Raw genomic sequence first — 16,905 nt, 5'->3', positions numbered from 1 at the left:
GCCTTATGTTATAAATAGTCTTCACCAACATCTGTGCACAAGATGTGCATTGCTTTTATTAGTGCACAAGTCAGTTAGCAGATGCACTGATTTTTTTCTAATTAGAAGCATCTGAATTCATGATTTTTCAGAGGGATAAAAAGAAGGCAACATACTGTATAACAGAGGGAACTGTATTCAACTTCTTGTAATAAGCTATAATGGAAAAGAATCTGAAAATATATGCATACATATGTATGTGTATAACTGAATCGCTTTGCTGTACGTCTGAAACTAACATTGTAAGTCAACTATACTTCAATAAAAAAATTTTAAAAATTAATTTAAAAATGAAAAAGAAGGAAACATAAGCCTTGTTTCACTGAAGGATTTGCCTGTTGGGGGCTCCAAGGAGACCCACTGCCAGTAATAATACAATAGCCAACAATTTATCTGGTGCTTTATCTATTCCAAGAGCTTTATGGAAATTAACTCACCACAGTCACATGAAGTATGTATTGTTTTGATTCCCATTTTAGAGATGGCAAAACTGAGCTCAGAGAAGTTAAATAATTTGCCAGAGTTTATACATCAGGTGGATGGTGGAGTTGGTGTTCACACTGCAGCAGTCTGCCTCCGGGTTCTGGTTCATGGTCACAACCCTACCCCGCCTCCGAAGGGAGGTTGTCCCAGAGACAGATGAGTGAACTCGCACGCACGTGCACTTAGCCATCTGTGGTGGGAACTAGAAACCTGGTCAGTTGCTTGCTGTCAGCTTGGTAAAAAAGAGCACGAAGAGAGGGAAGCTGATCCACCATGAACACCTGTAGACAGTAGTCAGTCACGGGGATGGATGCTGGGGTCCTGTCAAAGTACTGCCTTGAGGAAAGGGGGTCACAGCTAAGGAATGTGGGTACTCTGGGTTCCGTGGTGCCCAGTGTCTGGGCCTGACCCCTGTGCCTGGGCAATCTATCTGTGTAAGAGACAGAGCACTAGTTCCTGGGATGAAAGCCGAAAAGTCTGTATATTCGTTCACTCTCTTCCCCAATAGCAGTGGCAGCCTCTGGTGCCTGGTGGTGGCCAGGAAGGCAGTGGTGAGACACGGTCAGTGATGATGCCCAGTGTCCAGCAACCATGGATGGTAGTGTTGGTCCAGGGGCCAGTGGTGGCTGCAGGAGATGAGGCTGCAGAGCTGATTGAAGGAGTGGTTCGTGGAGGGAATTTGCATTGCTGAAATGTACACAGCCTTCCCCATCTTCCAGGTCCTCATGGGACTTGCCATTTGGGTTGGCCATCCTCTCCCCCTCCTTCTCCCCTCTCCCCAGAGTGAGCCCCCAGTTCTCTCCTCTTTGTCAGGGCTTTTGCCATGTTTGCCCACCTGTTGAAGACTTGCTTGGGACCTTTCTTCATTCACAATTGGCTCATCCAAAATGTTTTGCTTAAAAAGATTCTCTCCCCTAGAAGAACTCTCTTTTGATTTTGTGATGGCCGCAGGCTGGAGAGGGGGTGTTTTGGGAGTAGGCAAATGTTCTTGTTTCTTATCCCTTTAATCCTTAGTTGTGTGGAAACCTGGTGTTGATAAACACAAAAGCAATGGTTTTCAAACATTTTCACCCCAGTAGTAGATTTATTTTTTTAAATAATAGCTTTTGCAGAACCTCAAAATATGAAGCACATATACTTTAAAAAAATTGAGAAAGTCACATAACACAAAATTAACCGTTTTAAAGTGAGCAATTCAGCGGCGTTTAATACATCCACAATGCTGTTATCTGTTTCTTCTGATTTGCCTCTTCTGGACATTTCATATCAACAGAATCACACAATATGTGACCTTTTGTTTCTGGCTTCTTTCACTTAGCATAATATTTTCGAGGGTCATGCTAGTTGTAATATGTGTCAGAATTCCATTCTTTTTCATGGCTGAATGATATTCCATTGTGTGAAGAGATCACAATTTGCTTATCCATTGTCTTTTGAAATGTACACACTTCTGCTCTGTTTGAACCAGAAGTGGGGCACTGAGATCCCTCCCTGCATTCAGCTTTCCCCTCCAAGGAGCTCCTGACATTCCTCTGAGCTTCGCGGGATAACTGGTAGCTAAGGTGCCTTTGGTGAAATGCTAACTTGTTTCTCTGGAAGGTCTGCACCTTGCGTCAGGGGTAAGGAGCTTCTGCAGAATGCATCAAAGCTTCTGATACTTAAAAAAATATTGAAATTGGCTGCATTCATGCAAAAGAGAGGCTGACTGGTAATAATGGGAGGAATCTGAGGAGGAAGGAGGCTGATGGGCAAAGGATCTTTGGGGGCTGCCCTTCTCCAGTCCCACCTGAGGGCCTCAGGGCTTCCCCCGCCCTGGACAGGCAGGTCTGTCTACCAGGGATCCAGGCAAGCCTGCAGCTTTTTACAACTCTACTTGTTGAAACTCCAGCCACGCCTGGGTAAGTACATTCTGCACACACCACATCATAAACAGGTGCCAGACTGCTGGCGTCATCATGTTTCCCCAAGTTTTCTTTGTCTTTCCACATTATTTACGGCAGAATTTTCCCGGGTGCAAATAGGAAGCCCTTTGAGCATTTCACTCCTTTCTAAAAGGAAAGGTTTGTCCCCGGCTCCAAAGCGTAAGGTCGAACGAGTGACTCATGGCGCCCCTGCTCCCGGGGGCAGGACCGTCCTGCTCCCCTAGGTGTGGCCAATCAGATCACAGGGGCCAGTTTTCATTTGGATAAGCCTTTTCTGAAAGGAGCCCTGCTAATGCAGTAACGGAACAATCCTCTATGTCAGAGGCCCTGGACCCGATGGGCTGGGAAATGCTGATCGCACGTTTGTATAATCACAGCAGCTCCGCACGGCTCTGCCCAGGTATGAGGCGCAGCTGGTTAGTGTCAGCGTGGAGGGTGGAGGCGGGCTGTTTGCCCAACTGACGGAGGTGGGTCAGCGCCTCTGCTTAGACCTCGCCCGTTTCTGAATGGTGGAGGAGAAAGTCCAACTGCCGAAAAGCAGACTTTCCGTGGGCCTCGGCCTCCAAAGCCACAGGCCATCCTTGAACGTAAGTAGCCGGCAGAGTCGTCCAGAGCCATACGGTCTTGGGGAAGCCTGATGAGGGACAATTCTAGAAGTCACCGGGAGAGGGTCCCGGCACAGCCAGGCCTTCCCGCTGTGGTTTTGAAATTTACACTGAGCCAGAAGTAGTTTTAAAGGCTAGCTTAGAAATCTAGTTCAGATGTTCTGATTCTGAATACAATCATTGAATTTTATTTGGTGAATGAGTTTCAAAAATTAATATTGTATTGAATCGTGTGTCACTCCAACTGCGTGTGGTTTGGCCTGGCAGGTACAAGGAAGTTATGATTATGGATCAGGGCACAATGATTGTAACACTCAGCATTATTTACTAAGGAGAAATCATTTTCCAAATGAACATGAAAAATAAACTGAAGTGATCGATTTTAAATACACAAAAATTTTTACATTCTATAAGTGAGCATATGATTTTTTTTTGGCCCATCTTATAAGCAGCAAATGGCAAGAAAGGACTGAGGAGTTGTATCCTTTTGATTAAAGGATTAGGAGGGAGAGAATTAATCACTCCTGATGTTACTTACGATTTTTGCAGTTGGGGTCATTTTAATTTGGCCTGCTCAAATTATATTTTATTGTCCGTGACTGTTTGCTACACATTGATGTTAACTGAATGGATAAGCAAATCAAAGGACAAATTTTATTTTAAGTAAGTCCATCACTGACATTTTCTGAGGAAATACTGTGATGACAGCCATCGTGCTGTGGAAGAAATCTGGAATCAGAAGGCAAGAGACTAAGTCCTGTTTCCAGCTTTGGCCTCCCCAAACTGGGTCTTTGGCAAGCCCCTGGCCTTCTCCACAGCCTCAGTTGCCCCACTGGGTTAGACTGGTAATCTCTAAAGCTCCAGCTCTTAAAGCCTGTAATTTTAAAAGTTTTCTCCATCTAGAAAGAATGGAGGGAACAGCCCCAGTCCTGTTTATGCTATGGCGTCTGATGGAACTCTGTCGGGTGATATCAGCAAATGTCTTGGCTTTCTGTGCAGGCTGTGTGGGAAGCATCCTCATTACCATGACAATTAATAAACAACGTCACTCAGTGAGCCCGATGAAATGACAATCAGTGTCCCAGCAGCACGCCCCTTTACGTGACTATTCATTCCTTGTCTGGCCCCAGCGACCCACTTTCCTCCACAGGAGAACCATGCTGCCTTCATAGAAATCTGTGCAGAAGTGAAACTGACTTGATGAAACAAGTGTTTAGAGTAAAAAAATATAAAAACCATATGTTCTTGAAGAGCAGTGGATTTCACGCCTCCTAACGTTGGACACCCAGCTCTGCTGTCACTGAGAGGGGGAAACCAGCCACGCTCTGGATTTCCAAACCGAACACAGAAACAGAAAACACTCCAACAGCGGTGCTCTTCAAACTCTCCTTGGCAAACAGGCCCCTCTTGTCACTCTGTTTGTATATATACGTATATGTGTATCTTGGCGTTAAGTCAGAAACTCAATAACGAACTCGTCTTTCAGAAATATCTGCCAACCCGGGGTGGGGAATAAAACACCAGCCAGTACTGCCCCGTCTGGGTGGCACATAGTGAAGGAAAACCTGTCAGAAGCAATTTTCCATGATGGGACTGCAGAGATGAACACTTCCCATCATCTGGCTTTTGATCTGGGGAGACAAGCAGACAGAAAAAGCCTTGAATCTTCTCCAGTTTTACAGATGTGTGTATCTCTTTGTTTCTTCCAGTCGCCACCGATCAAATCCGGAGGGACTGGGCACCTTGAATCGTCATGGGGAACGAGAACAGCACCTCGGGCAACCAGGTGAGCGTCACGCAGCTTTGCCCTCGACTGACCTTGACTAGACTTTTTTTTCAGCATCTCCTCTCTGTCCAGGAAGGAGTGAGCTCAAACTCAGATTGTGCCTAGGTACATGCGGACATATTTGAACCCCTGTAGGCATCATTCATTCCATTTTCAGAATTCTCATATTAATTAAGTCTAGCCCTAATTGTATAAACTACAATTTTACTTCTTCTTCTATGCTTTTTATTTTTTGCAATAATTAGCATCTTTTTTTTTTTTTTTTTGAAGTACAGTCAGTTTACAATGTGTCACTTTCTGGTATTACAGCACAATGTCCCAGTCATGCACAGACATACATATATTCGTTTTTCATATTCTTTGTCATTAAAGGTTATTACAAGATATTGAATATAGTTCCCTGTGCTATATAGAAGAAGCTTGGTTTTTTAAAAAATATATTTTTATATATAGTGGCTAACATTTGCAAATCTCAAACTCATAAATTTATATCTACGCTTTTTAAATTGGCATGGGAGAGTGTGGCATGCTTTTCCTGGATTGTGTCTCTCCCCTCATCCACTCTGCATCCACGTGGATGCGTCCGAGGAGGTTAAGATAGATCTTTTTCTACACCTCTCCTCCACCAAAAGTTATGGCCTTTAAAAAATGATTTTAAAATCTATCAATGTGGAGCAGATGAAATATGACTTGTCTCCACGTTAGGTAAGGCTTTCACGATTGAGGAACGGACTTTGCTTCATTGTGCAGGAGGCTGAGATAGTAAAATAAATTCAAATTTCATAGTTACCCATTTTAAGTCTGAGAGTTGTAATTCAGTGCCCTGGTGAACAAAATCAGGGGAACACTTTCCCATTGATCTAACACACAGCAGAAATATTGGATTAATGTATTGAGTTCTTTGAATGAGGAAATTGGACCTAAAAGCCAGCAAAATGCAATTCATTTTCCCTCTGCTTTTTCTTCCCCACAATATTCTTTTCTCAAGAAGGAAAACAGGACTCATCCAAAGAAAAGGTGGCAAACTCCAATCTTTAGGGGCGGACGAGAAACAGTAATTGTGTTAAATGACTGGGAGGGATACGATAGGGAGAGGTGGGGACTGTGGCAAACAGAAGGGTCCTGTCCGATTGCCTAAGGAGGCAGCCACTATCAACTCCAGCTGCTCATTGCCAAGTAGGAATGTGAACCCACTGTTACAAGACCTTCCTATTTCTTCAGGAGAAGTCAGAAACCCAAATTTTTTCCTAAAAATCTTAACATTTTTTAAATTAGCTTTTTATATTTTGAGATAATGGTAGATTGGTGAGTTGTTATAAGAAATAATACAGAGAGATCCCATGCACCTTAGTTTCCCTCAAGGGCAAATGTTTTACAAAACTACAGTACAAAATCACAACCCAGATACTGACTCTTTTTTGTTTTTGTTTTTTTTGGGGGGAGGGTAATTAGGTTTATTTATTTTTAGAGGAGGTACTGCGGATTGAACCCAGGACCTCATGAATGCTAAGCATGCACTCTACCACTGAGCTACACCCTCCTCCCCACAACCCAGATACTGACATTGAAACAGTTAAGATACAGAACATTTCCAGGGACGGGATTCCTCCTGTTGCCCTCATAACCACACCCGCCTCCCTCCGGTGCCCCATTCCTAACCCCCAGCAACTTCTAATTTGTTCTCTATAGAGATGAGGGAGAGAGTGTTATACAATGTTATATAAATGGAATCACACAGTAGGTGACCTTCTGGAATTGGTATTTTTCACTCAGCATGATTTCCTCGAGATCCATCCAGATTGTTGCATGTGTCAATAGTCCATGCCTTTTATTGCTGAGTAGATGTCCCACAGTTCGTTGAACCATTCACTTAGTGAAGGACATCTGGGTTGTTTCCAGTTTGGGGCTGTTACAAATAAAGCTATTATGGACATTTGTAAACAGTTTTTTTGTGTGTGTGTGAACAAAAGTTTTCATTTCTCTGACACAAAGCCCAAGAGCTCAGTTGCTGGGTCATATGGTAGTTGCATGTACAGTTTTCTAAGGGACTGCCAAACTGTTTGCTAGATTCCCTGGACCATTTTACATCCCCACCAGCAGTGTCTGAGCGACCCGGTTTCCTACATCCTGGCCATCATCTGGTATCGTCACTATTTGGTGTTGCCATTCTGATTTGTGTGCTGTGACGTCTCGTTATGGTTCTAATTTGCATTTTCCTGATGACTGATGATGTTGAGCATTTTTTACATGTTTATTGCCATCTACATATTTTTTTTGGTGAAATATCTGTTCATGTTTTTTGCCCGTCTTCTAATTGTTTTTTTTTTTTTATTGTTGAGTGTTGAGAGTTTTATATGGTCCAGATACTAATCCTGTGTCAAATTATGGTTTGCAAATATTTTCTCCCATTGGCAGCTTGTCTTCTCATCCTCTTAACAGGGTCTTTTACAGAAAAAGTTTTTATGGGGTACAACTTATCAGTTTTTCTATTTATAGATAGTGCTTTTGGTATCTTTCCTAAGCAGAGATGAATTTCTCCCTGAATGCAGACAAAGTTAAAGTGGCTTGTAATTTCTCTCCATCACCTATGCTAAACCACGCTGTCCAGAATTGAAGGCTGGTTTATTTAAGTTAGACTCATAGAAATGGAATTGGTGCCTCAAAGGGACAGCAAGGATTTTTGTAAGGCTTTTGCTATGTATTTCTCTCTCTAGCTATAGTTGTGTACAAAATACTTTCCAGAAATGTGATGTCAATTTATACGTCTCTCAGTGGGGTAGGAGGGCCCTGCAGGCAATGGATATTTGGTGTTTCAGATCTTTACTGAGTAGAAAGGTAAAAATGCTCAGAGGTTTAAAAGCTCTTACCCTACTATACCTACACCCCCATTTCTCATCTCCCGCCAGCTCCCAAGTCTACCCTCCCTCCCCCGTCCCTGCCCTCCTGGAGCAGACAGATGTTTTCCTGGCACCACAATTTTTCACGTCCCCAGCCTCAGCCAGACATGACCCAGTGGGGCATCATGGGGTTGCCTTTAGGGTTCCAGGAGCAGACCAAGGTTTGCCTTCCATAGAGAAACCAGTGGAAATGAGGTGCAAGTACATTGGGCTGCAGGACTCAGGACTCGCCCGCAGGACTGAGGCTGCAGACCATCCTTCCAGTGTCTCCTGGGTGTCTCTGCCTGGATGCCCCACAGTCACCCTGAGTTCTTCAAACCTGAGCTCAGCTTGCCTCCCTGACCCTATCTTTCTGCATTCTCCCCCGTAGGGTACCATCACCTACGCTACCATTCAAGACTGGAGGTCACCTCTAACTCCACCCATTCCTACTTTCCATATTTAGTAAATCACTCTCTGATTAATGGATGGATAGATGGATGGATGGACTGGCCATTTAGCCTTCCGAATTTCTGTTTAATGAGAACTCTTTTTTGGCTGTGCGAGACAGAAGCTCATCTCCAATGGCCAAAAGCAGAGAAGGGGCTTGTTTGGTTTCTAGAACTGAGAAGTCCACAGAGAGGATCTAGCTGCAGTAGTCACTGAGTCCAGAGGCTCAAAAGATGACGCCGGAGATCTCGCTTATCCAGATGTTGCTCCGCTGTCTTCTGTGATGCCTTAGTCCTCAGGGAGGCGCCTCAGCCCCACAGGCAGCTCCGCGCTTCCACACTCTTTCCAGCTCATGGTCCAGCCTCCCAGTCAGTCCCCTCTAAGGAGTCTGACTGGCCCTGATTGTGTCATGTGCCCTCTCTGGAATCAACCTCTGTGTCCCCCAACGTGGGATACTCTGATTAGCCGGCCTGAGTCACGTGCCCTTGCCTGCAGGGGAACGGTGGGCCTAGCGTGGCTTAGAGCACTTTCTCAAAAGACAAAAATGTACTACATATCCATGAAGTGTTTTTTCTAATAGCTTTTTTCCTCTCCATCCCCACCGTCACAACCCTATGACCTCACCCCTGGCGCACTGCAAACACCTGCAAACTAGTTTCTCTGCCTCCACACAGGTCCCCCCATCCCACCCGCGAGCTCGGGCCTCTCTCTCAGAAGCTTTTTCTCTGTGAAGATGCACTTGGAGGTCCCTGCATCCTGCTTACAAGTGAACTCTTGGAAAGAAAGGCAGGTCTGAATGAATCTCCACTGAGGACCAGCCCCATCACCAGTACAAAGGATGCGGGACAGGCCTGCCTAGCCTTGGCCCTTGCCTCCTTCATACACCTTCATACAAGGGCTGCAGGGTCCTTCCTCTCTGTTGCCTAACTTCCCCTGGGTAGCTGTGGGCAAGATGGGAGCACCCCCAGCAGGTTAGGCTGGGAGTAGAAACCAGCCAAGTAGACCGTCTATTTGGTTCTTTGGGGGATCCCGTTCACTGAGGCCTGTCCTAACAGCAAGACCCTTTGCTTTCAGCAAGAGGACTCCGGCGTGAATAACATCATCCTGTTGCCTCCAAACCCTGAACCTCTGCAGGTACTGGGTGTGCGTTCTGCTGTGGCTTCGTTCAGCCCCCTTCCTAACCTCTAGATGGCTGCAGACTTTTGGTGTGGTGTGTTCATTTGCATTTTTAATGTTTCTCCTCCTCCGCCTTCTCCCATACCTCCTGTATGCATCTCAAATAAGTGCCAAAACACAGTAGAAATCTGAAATACACATTTGGATTTTTTTTAAACTAACATTTTGGTGTGTCGACTCAGGATCTGGCTCAGTGGCTTTTCTGTGAGATGCTGAATAAGGCTTATGTTCTCAAGGTCATGCAGCTACTGGGAGCCACACTTATGCTTCCAAACATTTCTACTCAGATTTGCTTTGTCCTGGAGAGAGGCTGAGTAGGGTGGAGGAGCCCACTTCACCACCAGTGGGCAAAACTGATTGGTCCTAAGGAAGATGGAATTCCCAAGTGCTGTGTGTAGAGCGGCTGGCTGAGGTCCCAGTTTTAACTCTGCCCGAAGTGTTTGCCATCGACTGGGAAGGAAGGCAAATCAGGAGCTTTGCATCCCTTTCATGGAAATTGTTCCTGAAAACACAGTCAAGGTTGGGGCATGCTCGTGGGTGTGGTCAGTGTGAAATCCTGGCACACCCTGGAGGAGGTGTGCTCTAAGAAAAGAGCAGCTGCACCCCCAGGGTGGCTGCCAGAAGGTCTTTTTGGTGCTTTTGTTTCAGTGTATTCCCCACCCAACAGTGATGCTTGAGGTTGTGAAATAACTTAGCCACTTGTGTAGAGGATGGGGAAACCCTTTCCATGTGTGACTTGGTCAAATCCTCTTCATACTCCGGGAGGCAGGCAGACCCAGGCTGATCACTCTTGTTTTATAGACCAGTGTTTTATAGACTAGGTTTGAAAGGGGAATCATCCCGGGTCATTTGGGTGAGTGGAGCAGTGAGAACGCGAACCCTGGTCTCCAGAGGGTCACAAGGAACGGCTGGGCTAGTGATTTTCAAACTGGGCTCTTTTGTCCCGCTTGGGACTTGCCATAGCCCTTTGCAGCAGAGCCCAAGATCTTCGTGACAAGCCCCCATGTCGTAAAGGAGGCACTGGGGATTGAACCCAGGACCTCATGCACGCCCAGCACAGGCTCTACTCTGACAGCCCAAGCTCCCGTGTCTGCACAGGGATGGGGTTTTTCATTCACTTGGTGAACATTTCTGGAGTCCCTGCTGGGTGGCAGTTCCTGGTTTAGACACTGGACCCAAAGCAGAACAAAACTAACCAGGCTCCTGCCTCTTGTGGCTTACATCCAACAGGGAGTCAGAAAATAAGCAAGTGAACAAACAAACAAACCAACAAGTAAGAAAATATTTTATTCAAAACTTTATTGAATGCCTATTGCTTCCCAGGCTCTGTCCGAGTACTTGCAATCCAGCACTGAACAGCTCAGCCAGTCTGCTCCAGCGTAGCTTCCCTTCCGTAGGGAAAACGGCGATGAGCTGGCAGGCAAATAAACACGTAATAAAATGTCCAATGGTAACTGGGGTCAGGGACAATATATATTTTTTCTTTTATTGTGGTCAAATACACATAACATAAAATTTATCATCTTAACCATTTTTAAATATACAGTTGCATTAAATCCATTCACATTATTGTGCAACCATTACCACCATCATCTCTAGAACTTTCTTCATCTTCCCAAACTGAAACTCAGAACCCGTTAAACAGTAACTTCCCATTCTCCCCTCCTCCCAGCCCCTGGCAACCACCACCCCAATTTCTGTCCCTCTGAATTTGACTACCCTAGGTCTATTATATAATTGGAATCAGACAGTATTTGTCCTTTTGTGATAGACTTACTTCACTTAGCGTAATGTCCTCAAGATTCATCCACGTTTCAGCGTATCAAAATTTTCTTCCTCTTTAAGGCTGAGTAACACCCATGGTATGTCTATTCTACATTTTATTTATTAATTTATCTGTCAATGGACATGGGTTGCTTTCACCTTTTGCATATAGTAAATAATGCTGTTATGAATATGAGTGTACAAGTCCCTGCTTTTAATTCTTTTGGGTATATATGCTAAATTTGAGTTGCTGGATCACATGTTAATTCTGTTTAATTCTTTGAGGAATCGGCATACCATTTTCCACAGTGGCTGCAGCATTTTACATTTTCAGCAGCAATGAACAAGTGTTCTAGTTTCTCCACGTCTTTGCCAACTCTTGCTATTATTATTTGCTATACATAGTAGCCACCCTAATAGATGTGAAGTGGTATCTCTTTGTGGTTTTGCCTTTTATTTCTCTAATGATTAGTGATACTGAGCATCCTTCCCTGTGCTTATTGGCCATGTATATCTTTGAAGAAATGTCTGTTCAAGTCATTTGCCCATTTTATAATTGAGCTGTTGGTGCTTTTATATGGTTGAGTTGTAGGAGCTCTTTACATCTTTTGGCTATCAAATATATGATTATCAGATGTATGATTTGCAAATATTTCTTTCATTTCATGGGTCACATTTTTATTCTTTTGATAGTGTCCTTTGATAGAGAGAAGTTTTTAATTTTGATGAAATCCAACTTGCTTATTTTTTCTTTTGTTGCCTGTACTTTTGATGTCATTCTAAGTCCAATATCCTGAAACTTTTCCAGTGGGGGCCATTTTTATGTTTGTAGCTAAGATGAAATTCACATTACATGAAATTAACCATTTTAAAGTATACAATTTGGTGGCATTTAATACATTCACAGTGCAATTACCACTTCTATCTAGTTCCAAAATCACCCCAAGGAGACCCTCTAACCATAAAGCAGACACTCCCCATTCTCCTCAGCCCACCAGCTGTGCAAGCACTAATCAGCTTTCTGTCTCTAAAGACTTACTTATTCTGGATATTTTGTGTAAACCAAATTATACAACATGGGACATTTTGTGCCTGTCTTCTTTCACTTAACATAATTTTGTAGCATATATCAGTACTTACTTCCTTTTCATGGCTGAATAGTATTTCACTCTATATGTACAGCACATTTTGTTTATCCATCCAACTGTTAACAAACCTCTGGGATAGCTTCCACCTTCTGGATATTGTTAGTAATGCTGACATGAACATTGTTGTGCAAGTATCTGTTTGTATCTCTGCTTTCAGTTCTTTGGGGTCTGTACCTAGAAGTGGGATTGCTCAATCATATGATAACTTTAAGTTTTTGAGGAACCGCCAGACTTTCCCACAGTGATTGCAACCCTTTTCCCCTCCCAGCAGCAATACATGAGAGTTCCAGTTTCTCTGCGTCCTCACCAGCACTTGGTACTTTCTGTTGTTATTTGATTACAGCCATGCTGGTGGGTGTGAAGTGGTGTAGCAGTGTGGGTAGGGTCAGAGGAGCCCTGTCTGCAGAGGTCTGTGCTGAGAAGGAGGCAGCCATGTAAAGTTCTGGAAAAGGGAATAAACAGCAAGTGCAACATGTCTGGGAAGAACGATCTTGTGTTTTAAGATCAGCAAAGGCCAGTATGGCTGAGGAAGAGAGGGTGAGAGAACTTGTGGTGAGAACTGAGGCCAGGGAGATGGGTGACGGCTTAGTCTCCTAGGTGATTATCAGCCTGGTAAGGAGTCTGGCTTTGTTCTAACTGTGATGCAAAGTCATTAAGGAGGGTTATTAGCAGAGGAATGATGTGACCTGGTTGGAGATTTTAAAGAGGGTTGTAGTTGCTGTGTCAAGAATAGCCTCTAGGGAGCAGAGGGCAGAAATAGAGGAGGCATATTAGTTAAGACGCTACTTACAAACCAAAGGCATAGAAGATTATGGCTTGGATTGAGATGGCAGAGAAGAGCGTTCCTGGATTTGGGCTATATTTTGAAGGCAGATAGGAAAGGCTTAATGATGGATCGAATGCGGGGGTGGGGAAGAGAGCAGAATCAAGAATGAGCCCTAGGAGTTGGGCCTGAGCCAGTATGTAGCTGGGAATGTCATTTCTTATGACAGGGAGGGTTAGGGGATGGGAAATTTAGGGGGAAGGGAGAGATTCAAAGGTTCTGGTTTGATCATTAAATCTGAATGCCTATTGGGAGCTGCAGTGAAGAGCTTTATTAGGCACTTAGATACACAAGAGATGGGGCTTGAGACATATATTTGAGTTATCCTCACTGGTATTTAAAGCCATGCAACTGGGGAAAGGGACCCAGACTAACCTCTGAGATGCTCCAACATTTTGATGTGAGCCCAGGGGAAGGGAAGGGAAATCTTCAAAGCTGCTGAGTGCTGGGTCCTGCTTGTTACTCCTGCTCCTTCTGTCCAGTACCTGACTCACTGAGGCCTCCTGGCAGGCAGGCTGGTCTCAGGGAGCACAAAGCAGCCTTTAGTTACTAAAATACATAGCTGTGACTCATAGGCAGGCCCCAGACCTTTCCTTCCGGTGACTCCTCTTCCTGCGGGCGTCAGACACGTTGGCTGGAAATGAAAAGAAAGCTTACCTGTAACCAAGGCTGTGGAGGGTGACTCACTTGGGGGTGGGAGGGTACAGTTCAGCGGGAGGTCAGCAGAGTGGCTAGCACTGAGCCAAGGGGAGCCTGGGCTGCCTCCAGGGGCGTCAGGGTCCTAGCTTGTGTGTCCTCTTTGGAACAGAGGTGGACGTGGCACTGGAATGAGAGTGGACTCCACCTAACAGCCTTTGCTGGGGTTTCACGCGTCGTGACCTGCATGGAAGGGCTTATGGTAAAATAAGGGCCACGTCAGCCCGCAGTCCCAACTCCCGAAAGCGGGCATGACAGTTTTTCAGTGTCCTTTCCTGAGTCTTCAGTTCTGGGGAGCCCTCCAGAGGGCTCCTGAGCTCTGAGCACATGGATTCCAGAGGGCAAAGGTAACCCAGCCTGCACCACCAGCTCTGAACTTCCCCTTGGCCGTGGGGTTGTCATGTTACCCACTTACGGCTCTGACAGCGTGGGAAAGGAAAAACATTCAATCTTATCATCCTAATGACCTGACTTTAAAATATACGGTCATTAAAAAAAATCTTTTGGGGGGAGGCTATAGCTCAGTGGTAGAGCGCATGCTTAGCATGCACAAGGTTCTGGGTTCAATCCCCATTAAAAATAAATAGATAAGCAAACCTAATTTCCTCCCCCTTATAAATAAATAAATAAATAAATAAATAAATAAATAAATAAATAAATAAATAAAATACCACTTTAAAAAAAAGAAAAAGAAAATACTCAAAAAAAGAAAAAAAACTCTTTTAAAGTAATTCTGTTGCCTGGATGTTCTGTAGTTTAAGTCCCCGAGAGGGGGGAGAAAAGGATTTTCAACTGTAGAAGTTGTGTTCAATGCTATAAGGCAAGAAGACAGGTGCAAAGATGCCTGACCTGGCCCTGAGTGTCCAAATCTCTCCCAGGGAGCTGAAGGATGAGTGGCAAACGAACGGGGTCAGAAGAATTGGGAGCCGGTCACTGGGGACGCCCCCCCCCCCCAGCCCAGACCTCATCAGGGCAGGTCTTTCTGGTCCTGGCTCAGTGTCCAAGAGGCAGCTAGGCCTGAGGTTCATTCCTGAAGGCGGCCTCAGCACTGTGGCTTCAGATTGTGGAATTCTCTGACATCCAGGGAACAGAAGACCAGGAGGACAGGAGAAGCTGTGCTGTGTGAGCTGTCCCTGGGTGTGTTTCTGCAGGCTGAGGTCAGCTGTGGCCCAGGCACTGTGTGATTAGTGTTTTGCTTATGGATAAATGGCTCATAAGTATGTGCATGTGTTGTTTAAATCTACAAATGCTTGCGGTGCCAAGTTCAACTTGGAGGTGGCTTCTCTGTTTCCTGAGGAGCCCAAGGAACTCAACATCACCACAGCATTAGACCAGCACTGGCAGAAACAGCACCTTCTAATATTCTGCTGGCAGTATGTACCTGGGTACCTGGGATGATTTAACTGCGTTTAATGAGAAAGAAATTGAACGAAGACAATTAAGCAGCATGAACTCAATGGTGATAACAGTGGAGAGAGCTCCTTTATTATGATGTCTGATCGCCCAGCCCAGGGGTTTGTGCTAATTTTCGCTGGAGTGATTATTAAAGTTTGTGAGCTCCATGGCTCCGGGTTCAGCTAGATGCATCTTCTGAAGAATCTGATGAACTGTTTTAGCTCTATGTTGAGACAAGCACTGGGGCTCTTAGATAATGAATTTTGAATTGGTTTCTTCTTTATAATCATAATGACTAACATAGATGAGTGTCTACGACGATCTAGCCTTGTGCTACATAATTCGCATGTATTATTTTATTTAACCTTCAAAACAATCCTATAATTATGATCCCCATTTTCTAGATATGCTCCTAGAGGCACAGAGCCTGAAGGCTCATGGCTAAATCAACGCCAGAGCTTGGCTTTGAACCCCTGCGCCTGGCTTCCTGCACTCTTATTCTTGAATCAAGCCTCATGCTGCTTTAGCATGAAAATGAGTAGATGTAGGAATTCTAGAGGAGCAAAAAAAATAAAGTTTTATCTGCATTTCAAGTATAATCGAGTAAAAATTACAGGACGTTACAGGCAACTGACAACCGCAACTCTTTGAATAAAGAGACTTTACTCCACTTGGACTGTTTTTTGTTTTTTTTTGTTTTTTTTTTTTTTTGCCATGTTGACAAAGTTTTCTCATCACCCACTGAGGCAGGCAGGCCAAGGATTGGGATCCCCATTTTATAGACAAAGAAACAGACTCCAAAATGTGCAATAATGTGGGTTTTCTGAACTTCTCTAAACTGTATTGCTTCTAAAATATTAAACACGTACAAGATGTTAATAGGAAGCAGCGTTTTTGAAGTATGAAAGGTTTTCCTTTCCCCACGAACTAAAGATGTCAGAACATGTCAACTCTGGCATCTCTGAGGTTCCTGGGTCCTTTGAGGGTAATTCCTACCACTTTTGATGCAGATGCTTTTGAGGAAGTGAAGAGAGATATTATTTATTCACTAAACTGTAAGTTCCATGAGAGTAGGAACCACAGTTCTTTTATTTTAATTCAACTTTTAATTTGGGAGTGTTTTCAGATTTACAGAAAAGTTGCAAAGATAGTACAGAGAATTCCCATTACTCTTCTCCCAGCTTCCTCTAAAGTTAGTATCTGACATCACATCTTTCTTAATCTTCTGTGTCAACCTAGAACCGAGACTTAGCCCTTCCTGGACATGAGGCAGAATCACAAAACTCCCACTGCAAACTTGATTTCTCTTATTTTCTCCATCCTTTAAGGGAAAAGTGAGGATTCAAACCCAGCTCTCTCTGACTCCAAGGCTTGTTCGTTTTTTTCTACCATATCACACAGTGTCACGTGAGAAATTGTTCCATTTGGGGAAGCCTAAAATTCCACCCTGGGTCTGACCAAGTGCCTGCTAGGGGAGCTCGGGAGGTGGAAGTGTGCGGGCTGGTCTAGCAGAACTGGTCTAAGTGTTTGCCTTCCCTTGACAGGGAAGATGGGCAGCCCACCGGCCTAGCACAGAACATGTGTTCCTCCTCCATATTTGGCAGCCTGGCAGTTGTTTGAAATTTGATTCCTAATGCCATGGGGATGACCTTTGGTCTACTTACTTCCCAGCATTCACCTGCAGTCACACTGCTCCCAAGAAGCTCATTCCAAGAGTGGGCGACTTGGCAAGACACTCTGGT

At 44.5% G+C, this 16,905-nt stretch overlaps 1 protein-coding gene across 1 annotated transcript in view; it reads left to right on the top strand.

Annotated features, from left to right (window-relative positions):
- TACC2 (transforming acidic coiled-coil containing protein 2) overlaps window positions 1-16,905 on the top strand; it is a 196,482-nt gene that overhangs the window by 17,874 nt on the left and 161,703 nt on the right. The window contains 2 exon segments of the mRNA XM_032490739.1: window positions 4,759-4,835; window positions 9,236-9,295. Coding sequence (XP_032346630.1) covers window positions 4,803-4,835; window positions 9,236-9,295 — 93 coding nt within the window. The 5' untranslated portion in view covers window positions 4,759-4,802.

This window comes from Camelus ferus, chromosome 11, assembly GCF_009834535.1.
Source record: "Camelus ferus isolate YT-003-E chromosome 11, BCGSAC_Cfer_1.0, whole genome shotgun sequence".
NCBI lineage: Eukaryota > Metazoa > Chordata > Mammalia > Artiodactyla > Camelidae > Camelus > Camelus ferus.
Note: the sequence above shows the minus strand (reverse complement) of the source record. Positions and strands in the feature narration are given on the sequence as shown.